The 27,076-nt window shown below is 41.5% G+C and overlaps 1 protein-coding gene across 5 annotated transcripts; it reads left to right on the top strand.

The window, feature by feature from the left end:
* Window positions 1–9,007: 9,007 nt before the first annotated feature.
* On the top strand, window positions 9,008–22,815 carry ING3 (inhibitor of growth family member 3). Of its 5 annotated transcripts, none has more exons than XM_035127713.3 (12): window positions 9,008–9,194; window positions 9,360–9,431; window positions 10,324–10,424; window positions 11,612–11,677; window positions 13,866–13,962; window positions 14,857–14,928; window positions 15,303–15,422; window positions 16,682–16,740; window positions 17,288–17,478; window positions 18,346–18,538; window positions 21,244–21,282; window positions 21,794–22,815. In XM_035127713.3, exons 1-12 carry the CDS (start codon window positions 9,167–9,169, stop codon window positions 21,908–21,910), a joined length of 1,155 nt encoding a protein of 384 aa, XP_034983604.1. In that variant the 5' UTR covers window positions 9,008–9,166; the 3' UTR covers window positions 21,911–22,815. The 5 variants fall into 5 exon arrangements, with proteins under 5 accessions (XP_034983604.1, XP_034983601.1, XP_088508597.1 ...); XM_035127710.3 differs by having other exon boundaries at window positions 16,583–16,740; XM_088652471.1 differs by having other exon boundaries at window positions 9,360–9,435.
* The last annotated feature ends 4,261 nt before the right edge of the window (window positions 22,816–27,076 follow it).

Genomic DNA, 27,076 nt, shown 5'->3' with positions numbered 1-27,076 from the left:
CAGACAGTGTGTCTGCTCCCTCTGCTGGCCACAGGTGATAATGCAAGTGGAATGCTCTCTCCTACCTGGTGGGGCTCTGCGTTCATTATACTTTTAAAAAGCCCTAAGGAAAAGGTAATTTTTTAAAAAATGGTCATATAAAAAAATAATCCAAAGAATATGACATCTTGTGATTTTCAGCTTTTTAAACGGGGCATTTCTTGTATAATCTAAAAAGCCAGATGGATTGCTAAGTGACTACTGATCAGGGCATATGGTTTTAGTACTCCTCCCTATCAATAGTTAAAAGCAATTTGTCAAAATTTGTGGGTTGCAGAATTCTGTTGGTGCAGAATTTATTTACCCTGACACACGATCATACATATCCAAGTGCAATCCTCATTATTTTTAATTTTAAAATTCAGTTTTGTGTAGTTTTTTGTAATTTCAAGTGAGCCAAGGCAAAGATCATAGAATCACAGAATTGTAGAGTTGGAAGGGACCCTGGGGATCATCTAGTCCAACCCCCCTGCAATGCAGATGTCCCGTTCAAGGATCGCGCCTGCAACCTTGGAGTGATCAGCACCATGCTCTAACCAATGGAGCTTTCCATTCTGTGATGCAGAACTAACTTTAGGCCTGTTCAAGAGCCAGGGATGGGGAACCTCCAGCCCACGAACCAACCCTGGCCCTGCCAGACCTCCCCGCTTGGCATGCAAGCCATGTGAAGTCAAACTGGAGTTTCAAAGAGCAGCACAGGGTGGTTTGAAAGCTCTTCTACAAGCAGCCCCACCCTACTTTTTCAGCCGCTGGATTTTAGAGGCTTAAAGAGCATGCATGGCTGTTTGAAATGGGGTTTTCAAACGGCCCCTGCCCCATGTTCAAATCCAAACAATCAAAGTGTGGCATCACCTGACATCACAGTAATGTCAGCTAATTTGGCCTGCAGGGGTGGAAGATTGGGATCTGCCCCACTTGGGCCAGAAAAAGTTCCTCATGCCCCCCTAAGAGTTTGGGCATGGCCAGTGCAGTGCCATTTTTTTAAATAAAAAAGAAGCAGCCTTTTCCCCCCTCATTTAACAGGACATCTCTGTGCTGCCAGGCTTTGGGTATTGATTTCTCCTGCCTTCTGAGCTGCGGTTACTAAGGACGAAGTCCTATTGTGCTTGGTGGGACTTTGTTCTGCTTGTCTGCTGTTCAAATCAGATCTTCACTTAGCCAAGGGCCACCCTCAAACCAGACAACAGTACAGTAAAAACAAAAACAAAAGGTACAAGCTCAAAAACTGTAACAAATATAACAGCATAATACATTGCAATATCCAATGCCGTTTGCCACAATAATGGCATAATAAAAACACTGATTTGCAACGGGGGGGGGGGGACGACCCTACTTACAGTATTTACGATTCAACCCAACCGGGCGTTGTAACAAGAGTTGTCAACCTCTTCGTATCGGACAGTCTTCATCCATTCATTATTTTGAATTATGCTTGCAATCAGTCATCATAATAATAAAATTATTATTATTATTATTATTATTATTATTATTATTATTATTATTATTGGTGGTTGCAGACCCTTCTCCTGCTCCCTGGCTTACTTTTTTGGTGACGAGCCTTGCTAAGTCTTTGGGAGGTCTGTTGGTTGGTTGTTATTGTCACTGCCTAGCACAGAAAGCCCCCAACCCGCCCCCAGGGTGCCAACTTGGATAAAATATTGGGGAGCATATAAGCCCTGCCTCACATTATCGATCACATGACATGGCACCCCCCCTCAAATATTTTATTGGGGGGCCCAAGGGACCTGTCCCTAGGAGTTGGCTCCTATGCCCCCCTCCAACACAGGACCCTAAGCCCCAAACCCATCCCTCACCCAATCCTTTTTGTCTATATACAGTTGGTATTGTTGATCTCCTACTGTGTTTGAAGAACCTATATACTGTACAGTATTATGAACCTCTGAAGTCCATCCTTCCTTAATGCATGACACAACACAATCTGTGGCGATGCCCAGCAGATGCATATAACTGTCGTGAGAATCAGAAGATTATGTGCAGTGCTTTTAGACAAAAATGTTGCTTTGGACAACAGCATCTCGCAGCAAAGGCAAATATTGTCACAAGCAAAATATTGGAAGGGAAGTAAAAATATTGGAAGGCAAGTAAAAATTTCATCCACTGGGGAATGGTATGATAAAAGTTTGGTTTGTGGTGGGGATGAATTCAATATCTATTATGGTTGATTTGTATAAGCAATTTAAATGAACTTTATCCATCTGTTAAAGAGTGGGAACCGTTTAAAGGATACTGTCAATCTAGATTCCCCTGTGACAATGATAAATGAACAAGCCTTGGTGTTGTTATGAATTTATTTGCCTACCAAGGACAATTTATAAACAGAATTGGAAGTTGTCAGTAGTCAAAGAGAACTTGTTTAGATTTGCTGCTTGTGTATGTGTACATGCTCATAACTTTTTTGTAAGAAGAAGAAGAAGAAGAAGAAGAAGAAGAAGAAGAAGAAGAAGAAGAAGAAGAAGAAAAAGAAGAAGAAGAAGAAGAAATTTATACCCTCTCCATCTGGCTGGGTTTCTCTAGACACTTAAGAATGTTGTTCTAGAAGATAAACTTTCAAAATATAGTAAGAAAAATGTTGAAAACTTTCTCAAGTTGCGCTAAAAAAGATACAACTTTTATGGAAAATTAAACACGAGTTGGAACCAGGTTTAGTCATATGCTCCTTGAAAACACCCTGGTTTAATTTGGTTTACAGTACTCTGAATACGATTAAATATGGATCCAAAACAAATGGGGTGTTTTTGTTTTTTAATGGCTCTTGAACATTCCCACAGCTTCTAAAGCTGCTACAGCAAAGTGGGAGAGGAGGACTGCTGTTTTCGAAACAAGAACCCCAAGCCCATTGGCCATAAAGATCTACCGTAGTTGCAACATTTTTTTTGGATTTAAACCTGAAGTGAATTGTACACTCAAGAAGTAATGTGCCAGATCCACACCCTATTTTCAAAGCACATCCAACACACATTCCTCAAGGAATTTTATTTGAAATGTGAAGAAGGGGGAACTACAATTCCCAGGATTCTTTAGGGAACATTATGTGCTTTAATTGTATGTTGGATATGCTTTATATGAACGACGTGTATCTGCCAATCTCTGCAGGACCAAGGAAAGGCAGTAAAACTGAAACAGAGAGGATGGTGAATATACCACAGTTATCTTTTCCACTGCAGATATGTGTACAGGAAGCTTTCTTTCTATGCGTTTAGGATTGATCGCTTTCCTTGCAAGAAGCCTGCCCCAATCTTTTTTTTATTATTATTTCCTTTTTAATCCTATATTTGGAAAAGTCAAATTTCAAATTCTTAAGAATCCAAGGTTAAGAGCAGCTGGGTCAATAGGTAGAAAATATATGTTGATAGGCAGTTGTAAACAGCTCGGACCTGGGCATGTTTTCTCCAATACAATTTCCACTAAATTCAAGAGCCCACGCCAGCACAGTGTCCTTGTGGCGATTTTTGAATTCTGTCTTACTAGAAAAGTGACACAGCTCAGCGTGGGAGGTCTCCCAAAAAGAAGTTCAGGTTTCTTTGAAGGTGCTCACCACTTTTGACAGTCATCATTAAATTTCCCAGCCTCGCTGGCTAACATCTAAACAATGACTGTCCAACATTCTTGCAGCTGAAATCTGCAAGTAATTTCGACAACGGACTTGTGGCCGAGGAAGTTAACACAGACAGAGATGAAGATATAATTGCTTGAGTCAGAGAGGAATTGAAACCCCAAGACAAATGGCATCTCCATTCTCTCACTCACTATTCGAATAAATTATCTGAGACCACACACTGGCTTCCAGAAATAGCACTGCAAAATATAGAAATACATTCCATTAGTTTGCGATGCACCAAGAAAGAAAGGTGATTGCCTGAAACAAATGATTATCTGACAATTTCCCCTCATTTCACCTCTCCTTTTGAGATGATCCTTTGTTTTCATGTGAGACTGTCATTTCTGTTGACTGCATTATGGACACGGCTCATAATTCCATTGCTTGGATGTGTTTTGAAATGGTTTTCTAATCACCTATGTTTATATAAATATTGTAGCAATATTTTGAACCAACTGCAGTTTCTGGATCACCTCGAGAAGCATCCTTGTGAAGAGGCAGGTTCCTAAACTTATTTGGCCTACCCCACCCCCTTTTCAGGGGGTGTGTGAAATCTAAGCCCCCCCCTCCCGCACCGGAAATCTACCTTCTTTAAGCGAACAAAGAAAGATGCAGTGACAAATTTGCGTTCTTTCATGTATCTATGTTTCTACCGACATCCTACAACATAGCAAAGGAAGATGATGTTGTAAATAAGACAGCTTGACGCTTGAAATTATACAATTATTTCTTAAAATTTGTAGCATTTGCATTACACACTGAAAATCAAGATAATGAAGGAAAATGTTGAAATAAAAATCACGAACAACATTAAAAATAATCCCAATGAGAAGGATGAGCCTGGTGCACTATCAATTTATTAATTTTTGTCAGCAGCATTCTTAAATCAGCATGATTAGCTATCTGCAGTCATTTTCTTTTTTTTAGTTAACGGATTAGTGACTGCACTGAACCCACAATCCACTAAATACGATGAAGGAAATGCAATTAAAAACTTTTGTACTATAACCTGTAATCCAGGATAACGTGCAGGTATCTGCTATTGTAGCCAGAATGCTTCTATCAGTTCTTCTTGTAAATTTGAGATTCTTCTGTGTTCATACTTAGAAAAGGGTGCCAAACCAAATCGGGTATGCTCATTTTAGTATATCTAATCAGAATGGATCACTGCCTTGTCGTGGCGAAGGGGCTTAAATAACTTAGAGAAGTTATGTTTTGACTAAACGTGATCCACCTGGAGAAGGAATTGGCAAGCCACTCCAGTATCCCTGCCAAGAAAACTCTATGGACAAAGACAACAGGCATATAAAAGTTATGACGCTGGAAGATGAGCCCCTCAGGTCAGAAGGCGTCCAACATGCTACTGAGGAAGAGCGGAGGACAAATACAAGTAGATTCAGAGCTGATGAAGTGGCTGGGCCAAAGCCGAAAGGTCGCTCAGTTGCAGATATGCCTGGAAGCGAAAGGAAAGTCCGATGCTGTAAAGAAAAATATTGCATAGGAACCTGGAATGTAAGAACCATGGATAATGGTAAGCTGGATGTGGTGAAAAATGAGATGGCAAGAATAAATATTGACATCCTGGGCATCAGTGAACTAAAATGGAAGGGAATGGGTGAATTCAGTTCGGGAGACTATCATATCTACTACTGTGGGCAAGAATCCCGTAAAAGAAATGGAGTGGCCCTCATAGTCAACAAAAGAGTGGCAAAAGCTGTAATGGGATGCAATCTCAAAAATGACAGAATGATCTCGATACGAATCCAAGGCAGACCTTTTAACATCACAGTAATCCAAGTTTATGCACCAACTACTGGTGCTGAAGAAAGTGAAATTGACCAGTTCTATGAAGACTTACAACACCTTCTAGAAATGACATCAAAGAAGGATGTTCTTCTCATTACAGGGGATTGGAATGCTAAAGTAGGGAATCAAGAGATAAAAGGAACAACTGGCAAGTTTGGCCTTGGAGTTCAAAATGAAGCAGGGCAAAGGCTAATAGAGTTCTGTCAAGAGAACAAGCTGGTCATCACAAACACTCTTTTCCAACAACACAAGAGACGACTCTACACATGGATATCACCAAATGGGCAGCATCGAAATCAGATTGATTATATTCTCTGCAGCCAAAGATGGAGAAGCTCTATACAGTCAGCAAAAACAATACCTGGAGCTGACAGTAACTCAGATCATCAGCTTCTTATAGCAAAATTCCAGCTTAAACTGAAGAAAGTAGGAAAAACCACTGGGCCAGTAAGATACAATCTAAATCAAATCCCTTATGAATACACAGTGGAAGTGAGGAACAGGTTTAAGGATTTAGATTTGGTGGACAGAATGCCTGAAGAACTATGGATGGAGGCTCGTAACATTACACAGGAGGCAGCAACGAAAACCATCCCAAGGAAAAGGAAATGCAAGAAAGCAAAATGGCTGTCCAACGAGGCCTTACAAATAGCGGAGGAGAGGAGGCAAGCAAAATGCAAGGGAGATAGGGAAAGATACAGGAAACTGAATGCAGATTTCCAAAAAATAGCAAGGAGAGACAAGAGGGTCTTCCTAAATGAGCAATGCAAAGAAATAGAGGAAAACAATAGAATGGGGAAAACCAGAGATCTGTTCAAGAAAATTGGAGATATGAAAGGAACATTTCGTACAAAGATCACCATAATAAAGGACAAAAGTGGTAAGGACCTAACAGAAGCAGAAGACATCAAGAAGAGGTGGCAGGAATACACAAAGGAATTATACCAGAAAGATATGGAGGTCTCGTACACCCCAGGTAGTGTGGTTGCTGACCTTGAGCCAGACATCTTGGAGAGTGAAGTCAAATGGGCCTTAGAAAGCATTGCTAATAACAAGGCCAGCGGAAGTGATGATATTCCAGCTGAACTATTTAAAATTTTAAAAGATGATGCTGTTAAGGTGCTACACCCAATATGCCAGCAAGTATGGAAAACTCAGCAATGGCCAGAGGATTGGAGAAGATCAGTCTACATCCCAATTCCAAAGAAGGGCAGTGCCAAAGAATGCTCCAACTACCGCACAATTGCGCTCATTTCACACGCTAGCAAGGTTATGCTTAAAATTCTACAAGGCAGGCTTAGGCAGTATGTGGACCGAGAACTCCCAGAAGTGCAAGCTGGATTTCGAAGGGGCAGAGGAACCAGAGACCAAATAGCAAACATGCGCTGGATTATGTAGAAAGCTAGAGAGTTCCAGAAAAATGTCTACTTCTGCTTCATTGACTATGCAAAAGCCTTTGACTGTGCCGACCACAGCAAACTATGGCAAGTTCTTAAAGAAATGGGAGTGCCTGATCACCTCATCTGTCTCCTGAGAAATCTCTATGTGGGACAAGAAGCTACAGTTAGAACTGGATATGGAACAACTGATTGGTTCAAAATTGGGAAAGGAGTACGACAAGGGGAAGAAATGGAGGCAGTGAGAGATTTTACTTTCTTGGGCTCCTTGATCACTGCAGATGGTGACAGCAGTCACGAAATTAAAAGACGCCTGCTTCTTGGGAGAAAAGCAATGACAAACCTAGACAGCATCTTAAAAAGCAGAGACATCACCTTGCCTACAAAGGTCCGTATAGTTAAAGCTATGGTTTTCCCAGTAGTGATGTATGGAAGTGAGAGCTGGACCATAAAGAAGGCTGATCGCTGAAGAATTGATGCTTTTGAATTATGGTGCTGGAGGAGATTCTTGAGAGTCCCATGGACTGCAAGAAGATCAAACCTATCCATTCTTCAGGAAATCAGCCCTGAGTGCTCACTGGAAGGACAGATCGTGAAGCTGAGGCTCCAATACTTTGGCCACCTCATGAGAAGAGAAGAATCCTTGGAAAATACCTTGATGTTGGGAAAGATGGAGGGCACTAGGAGAAGGGGACGACAGAGGACGAGATGGTTGGACAGTGTTCTCGAAGCTACGAACATGAGTTTGACCAAACTGCGGAAGGCAGTGCAAGACAGGAGTGCCTGGCGTGCTATGGTCCATGGGGTCACAAAGAGTCGGACACGACTAAATGACTAAACAACAACAATCAGAATGGAGAGCCTTCAAGTGCTGACAAGAGTCTTCATCATGTTTGCCATCTTGTTTGGTAAAGTCCGTTTGACTTCCAAAGCGTTCGAAAACCAAACCGCAGCTTCTGATTGGCTGCAGGAAGCATCTGCAGCCAATCAGAAGCTGTAGAAACACCGATGGTGGTTCCATTCAACTTCCAAGGTACGATTGTAACTGAAACTGATGAACTAACATTTGTTTGTCCACGGACTGTTTTCTTTTCTTCTTTTAATTTACATTTATATCCCTAATTTTCCTGTTTTTAATACTGTGTAATATTGTATTTTTATATTGATATTGTAAGCTACCCTGGGACTTTAGGGAAGGGCAGGTAATAAATTGCTGAAACACCTCATCCCTTGTTAAGAAATTCAAAAATTACCTGGGCTACGTGAAATCAGCAAAGCTAACAGCTAAAATACGGGAACCTAACGATGATTATTTTGTGGAAGAATGGGAGCCTTTTTCAGACTGTTAAAGGAAATATTATAGTATGATGAATTCCTGGGCAGGATTTGAACCAAGAGCAGAAGGAGTTGAGGATTATTGTATTATTGCCATGAAGTAAGAGAGGGAAGACAGGATGCAGCAAGGGGGAGAAATAAAAAACACCAAGGGAAATGGGTCGACCAAACAAAAGAAAGATCTGCTATTTATTGGAATGCATAGGGTCATCTAGTCCAACCCCTTGCAATGTACCGTAGGAATCATAAGATTGCTTGGTCAGCTAAAATCCCTTTGCTGCTGTTCCAGTAACAGCCATACCTTTTTAAGCAGGCCTTTGCTTGGTTCGATTGACATCCTATGCCCTTTTAAAATGTGTGTTGTTTTATGGGAAGTTGTTGTTTTAATTTTGATTATGGATCTTGTGTTTTTATATTTTGATTTTATTCTGTAAATCGCCCTGAGACCTGTGGATATAGGGCAGTATATAAATTTATTATTATTATTACCCATGCGGCTAATAGGAACTTGCCTTTGGTATAATAATAATAATAATAATAATAATAATAACAACAACAACAACAACAATACCAAAGGCAAGCTCTCCTTAGCAGCGCAGGCAAAGCCCAGAGCACCCGTCCTTGCGTCACAACAGCATCAGCGGTGCATGGTGGGATATAGTCCGGTGTGCTCCCGACCTCCCAGCCTCGAGACTACATCCCCCAGGAAGCACAGCGCGGGAGAGCCGCGCAAGCCTTGCGTCAGCGGCGCCGGCAGCCAATCGCGGCTGGGCCGACGCGAGCGACGCCCGCCGCCAATGTTGTTTTCGCTGAGTCGAGCCGCTGGTGTTGTTGCCGGTGCCGGCGCCATATTGGAAGGGACGAGGCGGCGTTTTTTTTTTGGCCCCCCCTCAGCCCCCCCTGCTCGCTCGGCCGCCGCCTCAGGAATAACGGAGCCCCCCTCAGAGCGGGCCTCTTTGCCGACGCCGCCATGCTGTACCTAGAGGACTATCTCGAAAGTGAGTCTCCGCGGCGGGTGTGTGTGTGTGTAGAGGGAGGGGGGGCGCCAGGCCCGAGGGGAGGGGGGAGGAAGGAGGGAGCGCGAGGCGGAGGCTCCGCCCACCACTCCTCCCGCCCTCCGTGTCAGCTAACTCGCTCCTTCTCTCCGCCCCCCTCCCCGCCAGTGATCGAACAACTTCCCATGGACCTCCGCGACAGGTTCACCGAGATGCGCGAGATGGACCTGCAGGTGCAGAGTACGTGAGTCAGCCCCGCCCCCCCCTCGCGCGCCACGGTGGAGGAGGAGGAGCCGCTGGGTGTGAGCGACGCGCCAGGCGCCCAATAGAAAGTCGGCGAGCTCCCAAGAGCCCGCCCGCCGTGCAATGGAATTGGGGTTTTCTTCCTATCGATGCTGCACAGCGGAAATCAGCCGGGCTTTATTCCAAGGGATGGGGGTGAAAGCGATTAAAGGTTTATTGGGGGAGGAGGAGACTTATCCTGCTGAAGAGCTCCAGGATTTATAGACGGAATAATTTCCATTTCCTGGAATGATTTTTAGATTCTGCATGACCGATCCAACGTATTCTGTGTCCTGATCGTGGGACTTTCGGGTGGAGGGACTGTTACTATAAAGAGCATCACAGGGCTGTGTAGGAAGGAAAGTATGTGGCAGTAAACCACCGAGCCTCTTGGGCTTGCCGATCTTGGCAGTTCGCTCTGTCCCAGCTCCTGCCAACCCAGCAGTTCGAAAGCACGCCAGTGCAAGTAGATAAATAGGTACCACTGTGGCAGGAAGGTAAATGGCGTTTCCATGTGCTCTGGTTTCCGTCTCGGTGTTCCGTTGTGCCACTAGCAGTTTAGTCATGCTGGCCACATAACATAACCCGGAAAGCTGTCTGTGTGGACAAACTCTGGCTCCCTTGGCCTGAAGCAAGATGAGCACCACACCGCTTAGTCGCCTATGTGGTCCTTTACCTTTTACTTTCAAAACTTTAAAGGCATCCATGAATTAGATCTCTTGTCAGACGCTTACATGCACATGTAGTTTTCACGTAAGCTGCCTTTTACTTACTTCTGCTATAGAGTTGCAAACCATTGTATAATTATACAAGACAAATGAATGTACATTAATGTTCTGTGTGTTTTAAGATGCAATGGATCAGCTGGAACAAAGAGTAAATGAATTTTTTATGAATGCAAAGAAAAACAAGCCAGAATGGAGAGAAGAACAAATGACATCAATTAAAAAGGTAGGAGTAAGGTAATATCTGGACAGAAGAAATAAAACAAAAACAAAACATCCCAAACTAGCCTATTCAATCAGTTCTGGTGCTACTACAAGTCTCACACAAACAATCTAGTCAGAGCTTTTAAAAAGCTATGAATTCACAGAAGATTGTGGCTCCTGTTCTGTAAAAATGGAAAGCACAACTTGCAGTTTTTCTTCAGAGCTTTGCCTGAAAATGGACAGGTGACTTGTACGTAGTCCTAAAGAAATAAATGCAATCAGGCTTAGAATCATGTTGGTTGTACTGTTAATTTGGAATATTAGTATCAAAAGCGTTTAGTATCAAGATAGTATCAAGTATCAAGGCACCAAAAGAAATAGCTGCAAAGAAATACTCAACTGGATTTCCAGCAGTATGAATCACGGCCTTGAAAATCAGATTTGAAATGCAAAAAGTCCCAACTATGAGCAACATCCTTCCGCCTGATAGGAACTAAGCTTTTTACCAAGTCAGACCATTGATCCATCTAGCTCAGTATTGTCTGCACTGACTGGCAGCAGCAGCTCTACAGGATTGCAGGCAGGAGAGATTCTCAGCCTTACCTGGAGGTGCCAGGGATAGAACCTGTGACCTTCTGCATGGAAAGCAGACGCTCTTAACAACTGAGCTATGGCCCTTCCTCTAAATGTCTCAGTCTTCAAGGACAATGAGCATTGAGCTGTCTCACCTCTCCCCCTCCCCCCCCCAAAAGAAAAACCCTCTGGTCCCGAGGTATGGCTATTATTTTTGATACACATAAAATACTTTTAAACTTCCATTCTGATGTTTTTGTATTCTGGGGAAATACTGGTATTGTACTGTATATTGAATTTCTCTCCCATTTTTCAAAATAGGGGAATGTGGTGAGCTAAAGAGTAATATTAAACCATAAAATAAAATAATGTTCTCAACTGTCATTTTGATAACTCAGTATTCAGCAACATTGTTAAATCATAAACGTACAAATGTTTGGCCAAATGGCCAAAACACTCTCCTGCATTTCATTTATCCACCTATCTTGAAACTGATTTTTCAAGAACTTGTGAACTTTGTTTATCTTCAGAGTTCTTTATTTTCCTATATTATTGGTCATCCAAGTTTATTATTATTTTGTAGTACTAAAAATGATTTCTCACAGTATTTTACTTTTATTATTTTCCCCCAAACAGGATTACTATAAAGCCCTAGAAGACGCAGATGAAAAAGTACAGCTGGCCAATCAGATTTATGACTTAGTAAGTAAAATGACTAACTTAGCTACTGGACTTTTAATTTGCAGACTTTTAAAACTTTAACACTCATTCTTCTTATAACATTTTTGTATGTGTGCATATTTATAACTCTGCAACACTTTTAAAATGTGTTTGGGGAGTTATTGGGTTGTTTTTATTTTGATTGTGTATTTTTTGTTTTTATGTTGTGATCATATCCTGTGTACTGCCCTGAGACCTGTGGGTATGGGGTGGTATACAAACAATACAGTCATACCTTGGATCCCGAATGTCTTGCGAATCTTAACATTTTGGCTCCCAAATGCCCCAAACCCGGAAGTGAGTGTTCCGGTTTGCAAACGTTCTTTGGAACCCGAATGTCTGACACAGCTTCTGCAGCTTCCGATTGGCTCCGGGAGCTCCCTGCACCCATTCAGAAGCTGCGCCTTGGTTTTCAAACATTTTGGAAGTTGAATGGACTTCTGAAACAGATTCCGTTCGACTTCCAAGGTACCACTGTAACACATTTTTCTGCTTATAGCATATATATATATACAACCTTGGGCTAACTGGCTTGTATGTACACTTGAACGTTTTAAGGGCTGAAATGATAAAATTATTACATGCAAAAGCAGTTTCATATACTAATCCATGAAGGCATTGCAGAGCAATCTTAAGTGGAGCTGGGAAGGAGTGGAATGGCAGATGCACCAGTGCAAATCATGACATCTCATGCTAGCCAGGGCAGGAAGTGGTTGGAGAGTGGTCTTCCTTTTCTCTGTACCAGCTGCAGGCTGAAATAGCTGAGGGGCCTGATAATTAGGTCCAGGGCACCTGCAGAATTTTGAATCCAGTGGCCCTAAAGCAGGCATATCCAAACTTCGGCCCTCCATATGTTTTGGACTACAATTCCCTGACCACTGGTCCTGTTAGCTGGGGATCATGGGAGTTGTAGGCCAAAACATCTGGAGGGCCGCAGGTTGGGGGTGCCTGCTCTAAAGCCACCAGTGCCCTGCCCCTAAAATGCCCCACGTTAGTACTTTCTGCTTGCTACAGCTAGCTGAATAATTGCTGGCGGTAGTTTTCTGCTCCCTGGAATGCAGCTGGGGCGTTGGTTGCGGCACAGCCCCTCTAGCAGAAGTTGGTAGAGAGACACCTCACCGTCCTAAACTGCGTCCTCCCCCCCCCCCCGGTCAGTGTTGTGTGATTAGGATTGCACTCTTAGTACTGTGGCACAAGCGTTCCTTCACCACCTGTCAGCTGATGGCATTAGAGCTGAAGCTTGCTTTCGGCAAACATCTGGTACATAAGGAAGTTACCCATGGGAAACTCCCTTGTGTACCCAGTCTAGAAGGCTTTGGGTTTACCAGTTTTCCTTTGCCAGTGCACAGTCCAGAGCACACTTGAATCTCCTGATTGTGCATTGCAAGAGGGGATGGTAGCTGTTGTTTGTAAAACCAGTTCAAAATTTTCTTGGGGTGTGGAGCTACCATATTTACGCAAATCTAATGCGCCATTGAATCTAATGCACACCTCAATTTTCAAAACCTTGAAACCAAAAAAGTATTTGCTGGAGAATGTAAATGTGGCATTAAATCTAATGCACACCCTAATTTTTGTGACGTAATTTGGCCAAAAAAGGTGAGCATTACATTTGAATAAATGCGGTAGGTAGAACGCTACTTATGTAGGGTTTTAATTCCAGCTATATCTTGGAGGCATTTGGGTGCAACATATACTAGAAGGTTTCTGTAGCACAGTGCTCCGAAGGCTTTACACTATCTTACTTTATATTTTTTGTTACTGTACCAGTAATAGGAAAAGGCTTTTGACATGTACATGAATGATTAAATTTTCTCAGCACAACAATCTTGATACACATTCACACAAAAGGAAGGTCCATTGAATTAAATAGCTTACTGTTCAATAGTTTTTCTCAGTATACAGTATACACTTAACTTTAGAGTAAGCCTCACTGAACTCAACAAGACTGATTTCTGATTAGACCTGTGTAGGATTTCATTGCTAGAGGTTTTTTCAGCTTAATGTTTTCATGTCCAGGGACCTTTTATAGAGATTCTTATTTGTGGTTTTAAAAATATAATACAGTATTGGTGTTTGCCACACTTCATATTATTTTTTTGATTGTGTGAAGTAATAAACTGGATGAAAAATAGCCTGACATCTAAAAAAACATATGTTCTTAAATCAGGTAGACCGCCACTTGAGAAAATTGGACCAGGAATTAGCAAAATTTAAAATGGAACTTGAGGCGGATAACGCTGGGATTACAGAAATATTGGAAAGGCGTAAGTATGCCTGCTGGCCTTCTCCAGTCATTATAATTTTGCCAGCATATAACATCACACTCTGTTGCTACTGTAGCAATAAAGGGTTTCCTTTTGTTTCTCACTTGTCAAAATGAATCATAACTAATAAAACTGGCTCATTTTTTTTTCTTTGGGCCCCGTCACAATAACATGAGCAAGAGGAGAATCTATGTTCTAATAGATGCTATATGCTGCTTTTTAGTTTATTTCTTGAACGTTTCACAGGATACCCATTTGAAGCTTCATTGCAAGCCATCTTTAAAGTTTTATCTTATCCATGTGCATCAAGAATTAAAATAGTCTTGGGTCCTGAAGAAAGTCTTATCTGTTGCTTCTCTGTGCATTCATACTGGTAGGACAGAGTGTAAAAACCTCAGGCTTTGGAGCCATATGTGGCTCTCCCTCTCCCTCTGCACAGGTCACACCCCTCACCAGTCCTGCTCCGTGATCTTCTTGAGTGTTTCTCCTGATGTGTCCTTGAACTGTGATCGTTCCCTTGCTTGCCTGGATTGAAAGAAGCGTGTGTGACCCTTTGTGTGGCTGGAATGTTGTACAGATGTAAAGTGTCACATCTGTTGCTCCACCACTTTTGCCTCTATGTCGCAGTCCACCAATGGCAGGCAGCACCCGGAAGGAATGTGGATTTTGGACCTGAAAAGCCCTTGTGATAGGGTTGTTCTCTTCAGAACTCAAGAGGCTATTGGCTTTATTATGGCAAACCAGGATAGAAAACAAAAACCTCTCAGGTCAATTTCATAGCACTAGCTTCTTCTGATGAAAATGCAATGTGCAGTATTCTAAGGGTGGTGTCAAATAACGAAACTTTCAAAGTTGTCATAACTATATTTCATTCTTAAATACTCTTTCTAATAGGTTCTTTGGAACTGGATACACCATCGCAGCCACTGAACAATCATCACGCTCATTCACACACCCCAGTAGAAAGTAAGTTGAACGTTGCAACCTTTGCTTTTGATTTGGTGTGAGGAAAACCAGTACTACAGGCAGAAAATCAGCAGGTTGTGCTTTTCAAGTATAGAAATATAATATGGAGAAAGCTTTGCTATGACTGATCTCTCTCAAATTTTTGTATTATGTCATGTGCACCCACAGCATTCTCACAAAATTCAACATGTGCTCAATGGTCCAAAAGGTTTGGCATCCCATATTTGTGGGAAAGAGCTTCTGGACTGAAATGTGATGATGCTTGTCATGATTTGTGTGTGTTTGGTTTTTTCCTTCTGTAGTGATAAGCCCTTTGCACAAAACGTCAAGTTTGACTTTTGGATTAATAGAGTATGTTTTGTTTGTTCGTATAGAACGGAAGCATAATCCTTCATCTCACCACGCAGCGGCAGATCATGTCCCCGAAAAGAAGTTTAAGTCTGAAGCTCTTCTGTCAACTCTCACTTCAGATGCCTCTAAAGAAAATACACCAGGTAATTACAATGTCAGGTGTAAGTGAAGTTTTAAGCATACAAATGGAGGATATTCTCTTTCCTGACCTATTAATGGGATTGGTCCCACCAGCTGTTTTTCAGAGAGGCAGGTACAATCTATTTTTAAACGGCTGTGGATGTAAGACTCCTTTATGTGGATCCCTAATAAAAATTTTACTGGGGGAGGACAGAAGCAAAGGACAAGGAATTTATCCCTCCTTTAATCTTGCCACCCATGTTTGCAACAGCAGCTTTTAGTACTTGTGATGGTGTTTCTTTGTTTTTGCAGGGGGGAGGGAATCACTCACCTTTCCCCCAACCTTGTAATGGGCTCAGAGGATGGAAGTGGCAAGATTCATTCAGTCTCCAATTGTAAATACTTCCTCCTTGTATCCTGCCCATCTCAGGAGTGGTGAGGGCAATAAATTTAGCTGAGAGAGTTTACTGTGGAGAAGAACTACTTTTGGAAGGTGGTGGTGGGGGGATTTGGACCCTGTGTTCCCACTCCTTCATCCACCACTTCTCAGTTATTTATTCTTATTCACTACCTTCTCCCATTATCTACTTTCCTCACCCATCCTTCCATTGCCTTTTCCCATCCTCTAGGCCACATTTACCAGCTTCGCACACCTGTCAGCTTTGCCCACCAGGGTGGGGGAGATAAAGATCTGTCTCTCTTGCCATAAAAGGTTCCCCACCGCTGGATTTTTTTTTTAAAAAAAACACCAAACAACCAGAAGAGGACGGTCCCACAAAAGGGCAGGGTGGAGTGGTGTGTTTTCAGCATTTAATGGAAACCGTATAACGAAGATACCAGGTGCACCTTTTCAGGAGAAAGTTCCATAGAAGTTCCACTTCTGATCTTGTAACACCGAAGAGGTAGAGATGGAGGCAGTCTTTAGATATTTGGGGCCCAAGTTGGTTAAGGCTTTTTATACATTAGCCCTGGGGCAAGAGAGCAAACAAAGATTGGAACGTCTGAAGAGTAGAGCAGTGGCAAGTTGTTTTTACAGAACATTATATCCTGCTAGTCTTTTTGTCCATTAACAAAGTGGCTGACTTTCATTGGTAGACACAGCTGATTTTCAGCTTTCTGAAATTTAAATCTACTTTTAGTTTTCACTTTGGACTATATAAATATGTTCCCTTTGTTCATCAAGGGTGTCGAAACAGTAATTCATCATCCTCATCCAACAGTGCATATAATGCAAATTCTTCCCAGCCATTGGCATCGTATAACCTGGGCTCATTATCTTCAGGAGCTGGAGCTGGTGCTATTACCATGGCAGCAGCTCAGGCAGTGCAAGCCACAGCACAGGTAAGGAATTTAAAATGCATTGTTTAAAGTACCTGCAGTCTGAATTGGACAACTTTTATTTAGTTTAGATTGTTATCGGGGGTCTAAAATCCATAGATTTTCAGTGATGTTGCATCCTGTAAACTGAATTTTTATGGCACTAGTTTATACAGAAAAGGAGGCAGTTGTAGTGCATTCTAAAAACTCTTCCCAGCATATTGAACTTGCATGTTTAATAAGGTTTGCAGTGTGCTCCTGTGACCTGTACAGAAGTATGCTCTGCTAAGTTCAGTAGGACTTCCTCCAAGTAAATGCTTTAGAATTGCAGCATTCAGCCTCAGGTCTGTGCACACTTACCTAAGTGTAAGTTACATTGAAATAGGATGTAAGAAAATACGCAGCTTGGTTTCTTAGAGCATGTGGGTAATTATGATCAAGCCATAATTTCTTGTAAGTGTTGGAAATGCGAGTCTACTCTTTTAAATGCCATGCCACAGATAGTTCAAAGCATGCTTTAAATGTTTACTAGCAACAGCATAATATATTAACATGGCTGCTTTTCTTTTAGATGAAGGAAGGAAGGAGAACGTCTAGCCTAAAAGCGAGTTATGAAGCCTTTAAGAACAATGACTTCCAACTTGGAAGAGAATTTTCATTATCCAGGGATACCGCTGGGTACTCATCTTCCGCTTTGGCATCTACATTATCTCAGACTTTGAGTTCATCAACCACGGATTCACGGAGTGGTCGGAAAAGCAAGTAGGTTCAGTTAAGAATTTGGAGAAACTATTACTCTGTTATTAGTAGCATTCACAGTTTCTAATGGAAACTCAGAATTTTGAACTGGTGATCTCATTTTGTTTCATTCCCTGATCCTTTGGGATGATAAACTCTACATTAAAAAAGTTTAAATGTATGCCCTCATGCTTTTATGCACAGATGTCATCATACATAAACAACAGTCTAATTTTTAAAAGGTTCTTCGTAACCTAAGATCTGTACTAAGGATAGAAGTATGCATAATTACCCAGGTGATAGTCTCTTCCTTTTCCTTCCTTATGTCAGTTGACCCAGCCACTTCTTTGTCTCTTTTTGACTCTTATTGAAGGGTGGCTGCTCACTCTTGAACGCTATGAGAAATGCTAAATCAAAAATATATAAATGTAGCTATCCACACTTTGATTTATAGAACTTACAAACACAGGATAAAAGCTCCATAGAAAAGCAACAAGGTCTGGAATAATACTGAGGTCCCATTGTGGTTATGAAATGTGAGTTCTGTGCATAAACCATCAGTACGGTTGAAACAGTGAAAGGAAGAACATAATGAGCCAGTGCAGAAAAAGCATGTCTACTCCTTAATTAAGTGAAATAATGTAATGCTAAAGTTGTTGCCTTCTTCAGGGCAGGAACACTTGCTTATACCATTTTTAATCTCAAAAATCCTCATTATATTTTGTCAATTTAAGGGGTTCTTTTTTAAAGAAAATGTTTACATCATATATAGATTATTGTCCAACAGCTTAACTATGAACTTTTGCTGTAGTGTCTTTTTCGTTTCAAATTACACACACAACTTGATGGAAAGTAAAGGGAGAACACACTGGATATGTCTTTATTTTTCAGAAACAACAACAAATCTTCAAATCAACAATCATCGTCATCTTCCTCGTCTTCCTCCTTGTCATCTTGTTCCTCATCCTCGGCTCTAGCACAGGAACTGTCTCAACAGACAGCAGCAATACCAGAGTCCGAATCTAATAGCCAAGTTGATTGGACCTATGATCCAAATGAGCCACGTTACTGCATTTGTAATCAGGTATATTTTGTTAAAATATGATATTATGCAGAATACCTGGTAGAAAGTTTCAGTTTTTATAGGATGGTTTAGTTGGCTCGTTGATCTTGGTTCATTTACTGAGAATAGACCACATCTTGTAGCTGATACCAAGAGAAAAACTATTCAACTTTCAATTATTGCACTTTAAAGACAATATAGTGCTTTAGAATGCATGTTATAATGGCTGGTCTGTAAAGCTAGACAGTCGTGATCAAAATCTGTTGATATATGCAGAATGCTAAGTTTTGTTTTAAATCAACTTATTTTCACAGTATTGTGGCTTCAATTAAAATTGTGGAAAATGCATGGATACTGCTAAGATACCTTAAGGCTTTAGATTGGAGTTCTCAACACTGATTTCTGCCCCGGGTTTCTCTTTCTGTTACTCATGATTCCTAGCCACTTCCTTATAACTTGGTGCATCTGCAGCATTAGATGTTGCATTATTTGTTTCCTCCTTCCCATTCAATGTCCCAGTACCTGCAACTTTTTCATTTAAAAGTGTGCCATGCACAAAACACTGTGTAAATTTATATAGCATTTCTGACCATGAAACTTTGCTTTTGTCACTGCAGCATTTGTATAGTGAGGAAGCCTTGACATTTCCTTTTCCACATAATAACATCCAGAGGTCAATATTTATGAGGAATGTTAAAGCATTTTCTTTGGAACTGATAACATTTATAAAATGGTTACAAAATCTTAGCAGTGTACAAATATTGAAAATGAAAGAGAGGCCCAGCTTCAATGAGACAAGAATTAAGGGTGGGATAGCACTGGGCGATATATCAATATATCGCCCAAGGCTGGTATGTGGGGGGAGACCACGATGACAGCTTCACTCAGCGGTATATCACCAGTGAAACCGTCACCACTCTTGAGTCCCTCTGCCTCCAGCGTGCTGAGGGAGAAACAAACTAGCCAGGAGTGGCAGCGGTATGCTGCTGGTGAAACCGCTATTGCACTCTCCCCCAGCAGAGGGAGAATCAAGCTGAATTGGCGAGGTGCTGATACAGCTTGTACCTCCCTCGCCTTCTTTAAACCGCTTGGCCAAGGAACATGCTGCTGTCCTCCCCTCAGCAAAGCAGTTTTATGGAGCCTCCGACACGGCACCGGCTCACAGGAGCCAGCTTTGGGATGGTGGCTCCGTTAAAGTGCTCCCCCCAAGCTGAGAGAGCCCCACCTCCTCTCCTGCTTGCACTCGAGTAGGAATGGGATCGAGGCTGCAGCCTTGCTTGGCCACCGCCTGGCTGCCTTTGTCTGGGATGGTGTGCTGCACCTTTCCTCCCAGAAAGGCAGCTAGGCGGTGTAGGGGCTATTGGATGCCTAACAGCCTGCATGTGCTACGGCTGCCTGGTCCGTCTTCAAGGAGTAGGGGGGCGAGCAGGTAAGGTAGCTCACCCATCCCCCATGCCAGCGAAGGCGGATGCAGCCTGGCCAAGGAGCCCCAAGGTCCTTGCTGCTCAAAAGCAAGTGGTAGGGGCACCAAGCTCTCCTGCCCCCAGCAGAGCCTGGCCAAGGAGCCCCGGGTCCCTTGCTGGGTGTGCAAGCGGTGAAAGCACCTCAGCTCCCATGGTGAGAGCTTGCAGCAGTTTTACCCGGCACCTCGCCGGCTGGGGCCAATGTAGTTTTTTTTTACAACATTGCAGTTTATCGCCAAACTGCAATGTTTGGCTGGTGATGCACCAAAATGTTGAAAACCCAACATTGCCCAGCCCTAGTGGGGAAGGGAAGAGAGAAATAGAGCGGCAAAGGCATTACTTTTTTTAAAAAAAATAAATCTTGACAGTCTTAACGTTTTAAAAAGTCTAAACGTAATGGAAGACAATTTAATGCTTTTAGAACAACTACTTAATTTGGGGGATAGTGATGCAGAACTGCTTCAGGTAATGACTCGGGTAATGGAGTCAGCTGTTTAAACTTGATTATTACTGTTGCTTTACTATTCAGTCATTCTTTTATTTGCACTGAGCTCTTCAGTATTGATCTCTCTTGGTGACTTGCTTGTGGGAAAAGGAAGAGTGTAGTTACTACCCCTTTCCTGAACGTCAGGTTTACTCTGTAGTAATGTAGTCCAGCTTAGATCATCCTTTGGATTAGGTCACAGAAGGGTCCTCTGCTGAGAGCAAACCACCCTGAAATCAGGACTGTTTGTACATACACTGTTCAATGCTAATTTCACCTAAGGCGGGTGAGCACAGCCATGCTTACAGATTAGGTTTTTTTTAGATTTTCACCTGAAAACACACAATACAAATTTTCAGTTAAAATGAAACGCAGATATTCTAGATAGAATGTTCAAGCTGTGAAAATAATGAAATCCCTATGCTTCAAAGTATATATTTTTTATAAAGATCATGTCGTCCTAATCTTTTGTAAAAAAATAAAAAATAAAATTGTATTTATCCAGGCATTTAATGAAATGATTGCCAAAACAAGTGTAAAACTGATGCCTTACTTGCATTTGATCAACTAGTAAATCACACCCTTCTTGGATGTCTAAGGGAGTCTAAAATAATGCAAGAATGGAAAAGCGAATGCATAACATGAATGTTTCAAACGTGTACAAGTTTGGCATAATATTCCATTTAGGGCCTTGCAACAATTACTCTGATGCGAAAAATAATCTGGTCATGGAATACATTAATGCTTTCTTAATTTGTGTATATTGTATTCTCTCATAGGTGTCCTATGGTGAAATGGTGGGCTGTGATAACCAGGATGTAAGTATGGAAACGTTTAAAAAAGGGTGCAAGAGCTATTATTTGCATATTCACAGACAACCCTCTTCCCCCCCCCTTTCCCCCAGAACTAGACCCAGCCATGCAGTTTTCCATTTAAAAGCAGAATTTTAAGCCATGTTCCAAAGGAAGATTACACATGTGCATGAACACCAAGGCATTACTCTTTCCCGCAGCAGCTCTTCATGGTGTAGCTGAGGATAGATAGTTGCTGAGGATAGATAGTATGGGGACTGGTTTTAGACAGGGAACTGCTAGTTTAGTATGTACATTTGAAGCTAACCAAAAGAGGGCAGGTAGTTTTTGCTTCTGTACTTTTCCAAACACTTCCAAATAACAGGTATTAAAACCAGTAATCCGGTTTTCTTTCTGTACAAGAAAGCAAAGCTACCAATATCTGCCTAAATCTATATCGTGTCAAAAGAGCCTGTTTGGTGTTTTGTCGTGTCCGCTTTTAGGAACCAATCGGTATGTCTTTCTGATTGCCTTACAGTGCCCTATCGAGTGGTTCCATTATGGCTGCGTCGGATTGACAGAAGCACCAAAGGGGAAATGGTATTGCCCACAGTGTACTGCTGCAATGAAGAGAAGAGGCAATAGGCACAAATAAATGTCTTGCTTGCTTCGCTTCAATTAAAAATACGTGCTTCGCTGCGGGAAAGGGGGAGGGAAATGCTTCTTTGGAACCAGTCAAAGGAGGATGGATCTTGCTGTCATAAAATGTCGACTTCTTAATTTTGCTAGTTGTGTTTTAATATTGTACTTAAATTATTTATGCACCACGGTTGTGCTATAAATACTTTTTCCAGTTAGCCATGGATTTTGTTCCAGTGGCAGACATATGCAGACATTTGTACTCTCTTAACCATTTTCTCTTAAGTGGTGGGCATTCTGTGACAATTCAGCCTTCAAATAATTCCAGCAAATTTAAGATTTTGAATGGTTTTATATTTAGCTGGCATTCTACTGCATGTACTGTACTCGAGAGCTGTTAATGTGGGATTTTGTGTATATAAGTGTTGCAGAAAGAACATTAGGAGAATGGATTTTTTTCCAGATGCCTTTATAGCTTTGTTTCTTGTTGAAACTTAATTCAGCAGGCTGAAGAAAATGGTTCTTGTATACACTGGGCTGGTGTCCTCTAGAGTACTTGGTAAATAAAAACAGACTCTTGTACACTTTAAAACAAAAATTGTACCACTAGTCTTTATATGTTTTGGGGCCATTCAGGGCACATTTCATTAAAAAAGGGTGTTAAAGTGATAAACCTTTTATACCAAATGTGTTTATTTTTTTGTGCAAGTGATCCTTTAAATTGAAACTGTATTAGGTGTTAAAATTAAAAGGGGGAAGAAATCAAACGCTAGTATTAATGCTTGGCATACTTTATCAGAAAAGTACAGTAAAACATTTCATGGAGGCTTTCATAATATGCTGTCTGACTGGAGGATTTTAAATAGTTTTTATTTTTTAAGAAAATATATAAATAAAAGGTTTCCATCTCTGACATACTAAGTACTATGCCTGTTGTGTTGTTGTTTTCACTGCCGGAAGTTACTCGTTTAATAATACCAGGTGGATTTAAGCAGAAAATGTAAAAATAAAAGTAGTCCCATACAACTGAAATGTGATGCATTGCAATTACTCTTAAGAGATGCACACCTATATTTAAATGAAAATGCGTTGCATATTTCAAGATCATGTTGGACTGTGCTCAACTCACACTTAAGACATGGCAGGAATAATGTTATGCAAAACTCATTCAACCTGCCTTGAAGAGTTTTAATATTAGGGTGACATCTTCTGGCTTGCACAAGAGAAATCCACTTGTGCCACAGTTCCTCCTTTCCCTCTGCACCCCTCCTGTAGATCTCCAAAATCTGTTTTGGAGTTCCTCACCCCTCCAAAGCAGAACTAGGGGCATGTGAGGGCCTGCAGGGGTGAGAAGGGGGGGGGAGAGAAAATTGTTACATGCACATGGAATGTGTTTAGAAATCGAAAGTTTAAGTGCTTTCTTGGTTGGAAAGACAGCCTAGAAATTTAAAATGAAAAAGGACTAACGAATAAACCTAACGGTATCCTTTTAGAGCTGTTTGAACAAATAACCATTGCATCTCTCTATTTCAGGGCACTTTCATAATATCCATACCTTATATTTTATAAAGAAATAGTGTGCAGAATAATACAAATAAAAGTAGTTTTTGTTTTGCACAAGTACATTAGCCTAAACTTGACTATTCTGCTTCCAAAAATTGAAATTTATAAGTTTGTATAACCCAAAATGTGTAATTAATGGACAAAATTGTGCTGAATCTTGAATTCAAAGTGACCAGGATTGCCTGCTGAAAGTTTAACGAAGTCCTTCTGGCTGCTCATCTGCCTTGATTTCTGCCACAAAAGGCAAATCATAGGAGAGAAAAAGATTCAACCCGACATCCCACCCTAATTTGCTCACTTGCCCACATCGTTCACAGGCTTCAGACTAGCACCATTCCCCTACCTTCCAAAAAACTAAAAACTGGGAAGGGTATTCTCAGCCAACTAAGCATTGCATATTAAACATAATGATGTCATGACACCATCACAAACCCAATTCAGAATATGGGAAATATTTCCTGGAATACCTTTGTGTGAACACTTTCTTCCTATTTGCATCGTGGAAGTGGAAAGTCACTTTTTGGACGCTGCTGAAAGCTATCACGGAAAGAGCATCCTCCCCCTTTTTGCTTAGTCCTCCAGTTTAATGTTCTGTCTTCTTGCAAGTGATAGCATTAGCCATTAAACATGGAATGAGTCCCTAGCTGTTAAGCTTCTCGGTCCATTGCCTCGCAGCAAGTTTTTATAGGGTATTCTGGAAAGCGATATGACCTGTGTACATCATTACTGTGTAGCAAGTGGAACCCAAAATTGGATTTAGCCTGCCATCATCTCTGCTAGCAAATTGCTGTGTGTCCCTGAGGTAAGCTTTTACAAACAATTTCCCTCTTATATGTGAAAAATAGGGTTGCACTTTGCTTTGAAGTTGGGAAATTGAAAGGTCTCTGAACTATCCAGAGTTAAAGGTTATGATGGGATTGTTACTGTGGTGCATATGCTAAAGACTTTGAACAATACATTACTGGATTTCATGGGGCCACAGGACTCTAGTTTTGCTCTTCTGCAACTTTAGGTAAATGGTAATAGGATGATTGATTGATTGGTAACCACAGCAGTAACATGATCAATAGAACTTCAAAAGTGCTTTTACTGGGATTTCCCCCATAACTCTTTTCATGCAGCAAGATTTAAATACGCTTGCCCTATCCCTAAACCTCAGGATTGCTGTTCATTTTTGTTTTAAGCATAGTTTGGGAATCTTTGTAATGATGCAGCAATAACTCTTGTTTTGAAATGTTGCATGGCTGAGCATATTTCAATACAGTCCTCCTTAAATTGTCGTGCTATGGCTGGAAAATTTGTACAACTTTGTTTTTTTAAAAACACACAGTCCCCATGAACGTTAAAATTAGCACTCATGCACACAGGCTTTATTTGTAGTGCTGTGGAGTCACTTTCAAAAGGTTAACACAAACTTGAACAAGTTCCTGCAGTAGCCACCAGAGGTTACTCTTGACACTCTTGGCTGTTCCGAAATTCCATATTCTGGCAATAAGAGATTTACAGGCTACACATGTTTACGTAGAAGTTATTCCTACTAAGTTCGATGAAGTGTGTTCCCAGTAGCTGTAGAATCACAGCCTTAAAGCCTAGAGCTCATTTGTGTATTTGCAGCGTTTGTAACATACACCCTAACAGTAGTGGATTGAAGATTTATACAAACTTGCAACATATGAACAACTTGCATATACAGTGGTACCTCGACATCCGAACGATTTGACTTCCGAAGTCGACAACCTCAGAAGTCTTTTTGCCGCGCGCGCAGGTTCTGCACCTAAGCGGCGCGCGTGGCCGACGCATGCGCAGAACGGGCGCTTTGACAACCAAAGACTTCGACTTACGAAGACGGCCGCGGAACGGATCGTCTTCGTAAGTTGAGGTACCACTGTAAATGCACACTTTCCATGGACAAATTCAATGATATTTGGAATCCATTCTTACAGATACTGTAATAGGTTAAGATCAGGTGAAGTACAACAACCACCTTGTTTTGGGTGTCCCCCCCCCTTGTTTTCCTTTCTGCATGGGTTCTGTTTCTCTTTCTCTTTTTTGTTTGCGTCTCACCATGTTTGGGGCACATACAGTTATGTACTTTTTGAACTTTCAAGAAGATGTTAATAAAAAACAAATCATACACTAACGGTGTTGATGCGAACAAAAGCATTGTTCGCAGTGATCATCCAATGTCTCCGATGGTGTGTGTGCATGTGTGGAACAGAGTTCTACTCGCAGGATTTCCCCTTCCTCTCCTCTCCCCTGTAGATCCCTGTGGATCCCCAACATCAGAGCAGATTTAGGGGAGCGCAGAGGGCTGCAAGGAGAGGAGAAGGGAGGCACGAGCACAACTCCATTCTAGTGATCTTTGATTCAGCCCCATAATCTATGAATCCATGAACAAAAACATCCATAAAGCTATTGACAAGAGAATTTATTTTCCACAACGTAGAGGCAGATGGGGCTCATCAACCTGGGAAGGCAGCCTACTTAGGAGCCGTAAAACCAGACAATTCTTCTCTTGATCCCTGTTAACTTTGTTGGCTCAGTTCTCCCCTGCCTCATATGCTGGGGGCAGCAAATGGCAAGAGCAGTCGCCAGCAAAGATCACGATGCAAGAAAAGCCATGAAGCCATCCTTATTTCAGACGTTGCAATATAGCGGTATATCGTGATGTTTAGCTAGTGATATATCACAATGTTGGAAACCACCTATTGCCCAGCCCTAGCCTTGACTTTGAGCCAATTGAAACCTTCAGTAAAAAGCATACAGTACAGTCTTTCCGGGATAGTACTGCTACAGTCTGGGTGATGGAATAGTTTGAGGGCTCCTCCATGTATGGATGGATGAGCCTAGCATCCTCCTGGGATGGGATGTGCTTGCTCCCCTTTCATCCTCCCACAGTTAAGAGGAGTTCAGAAGTGTGTCATTTAATCCAAACTGGGAATTGTGGTTTAACAGTTAACTATGGCTAGTTTTTAAAAAGCCAGCTTCATAACCCTCCTGGCCACATGGGAGGAGGAGTTGGGAGCGCCTGTGATCTCTGAAAGAGGCTAGGCTCCTTCACAAAAGTGCTAAATCCAGTTTCAGTTTATTTGGCCTGTAGCCCATAAACATCAAATGTAGTGCAGGGTTCTGAAGACGACCACAGCAGGGAAAACGCACAAAAGACATGCACAAAAAGTGTGCCTTTTGAAATAAGAATGTAGCAAAATCCCTGGACGTTAAGAGTATAACAATAAATGAGCAGCAATAGTTTTAAAATACAGACACTGTAGGGCAAGTTTTAGGAAGATAACCCTATAAAAGTTACAGCATATTCAAGTAGGTTTGGAATGTTTCTATAAGAAGTGTTACTGTCATTAATTTATATTTCTTTAGCAATGAAAAGCATTGTTTATTGTTAATAGTTGTTAAATGAAATAAATTTAAAACAAAAAATAAGTATAGGAAAATGTGGACCAATCTTTCTACTGGGCCACTGGACAAACTCATAAATTGACGTTTCACAAATACCTGCCTGTAATCTAGGAATAATTAATGTTGCCCAATACTGAGCATGTCAATGATGGCTATGAGGTTGCAGATCAGGGATGGGGAGTTGGATCCAGCCAGTAGGCCAGGT

Source organism: Zootoca vivipara, chromosome 9, assembly GCF_965207765.1.
Source record: "Zootoca vivipara chromosome 9, rZooViv2.hap1.1, whole genome shotgun sequence".
NCBI classification, from domain to species: domain Eukaryota; kingdom Metazoa; phylum Chordata; class Lepidosauria; order Squamata; family Lacertidae; genus Zootoca; species Zootoca vivipara.
Note: the sequence above shows the minus strand (reverse complement) of the source record. Positions and strands in the feature narration are given on the sequence as shown.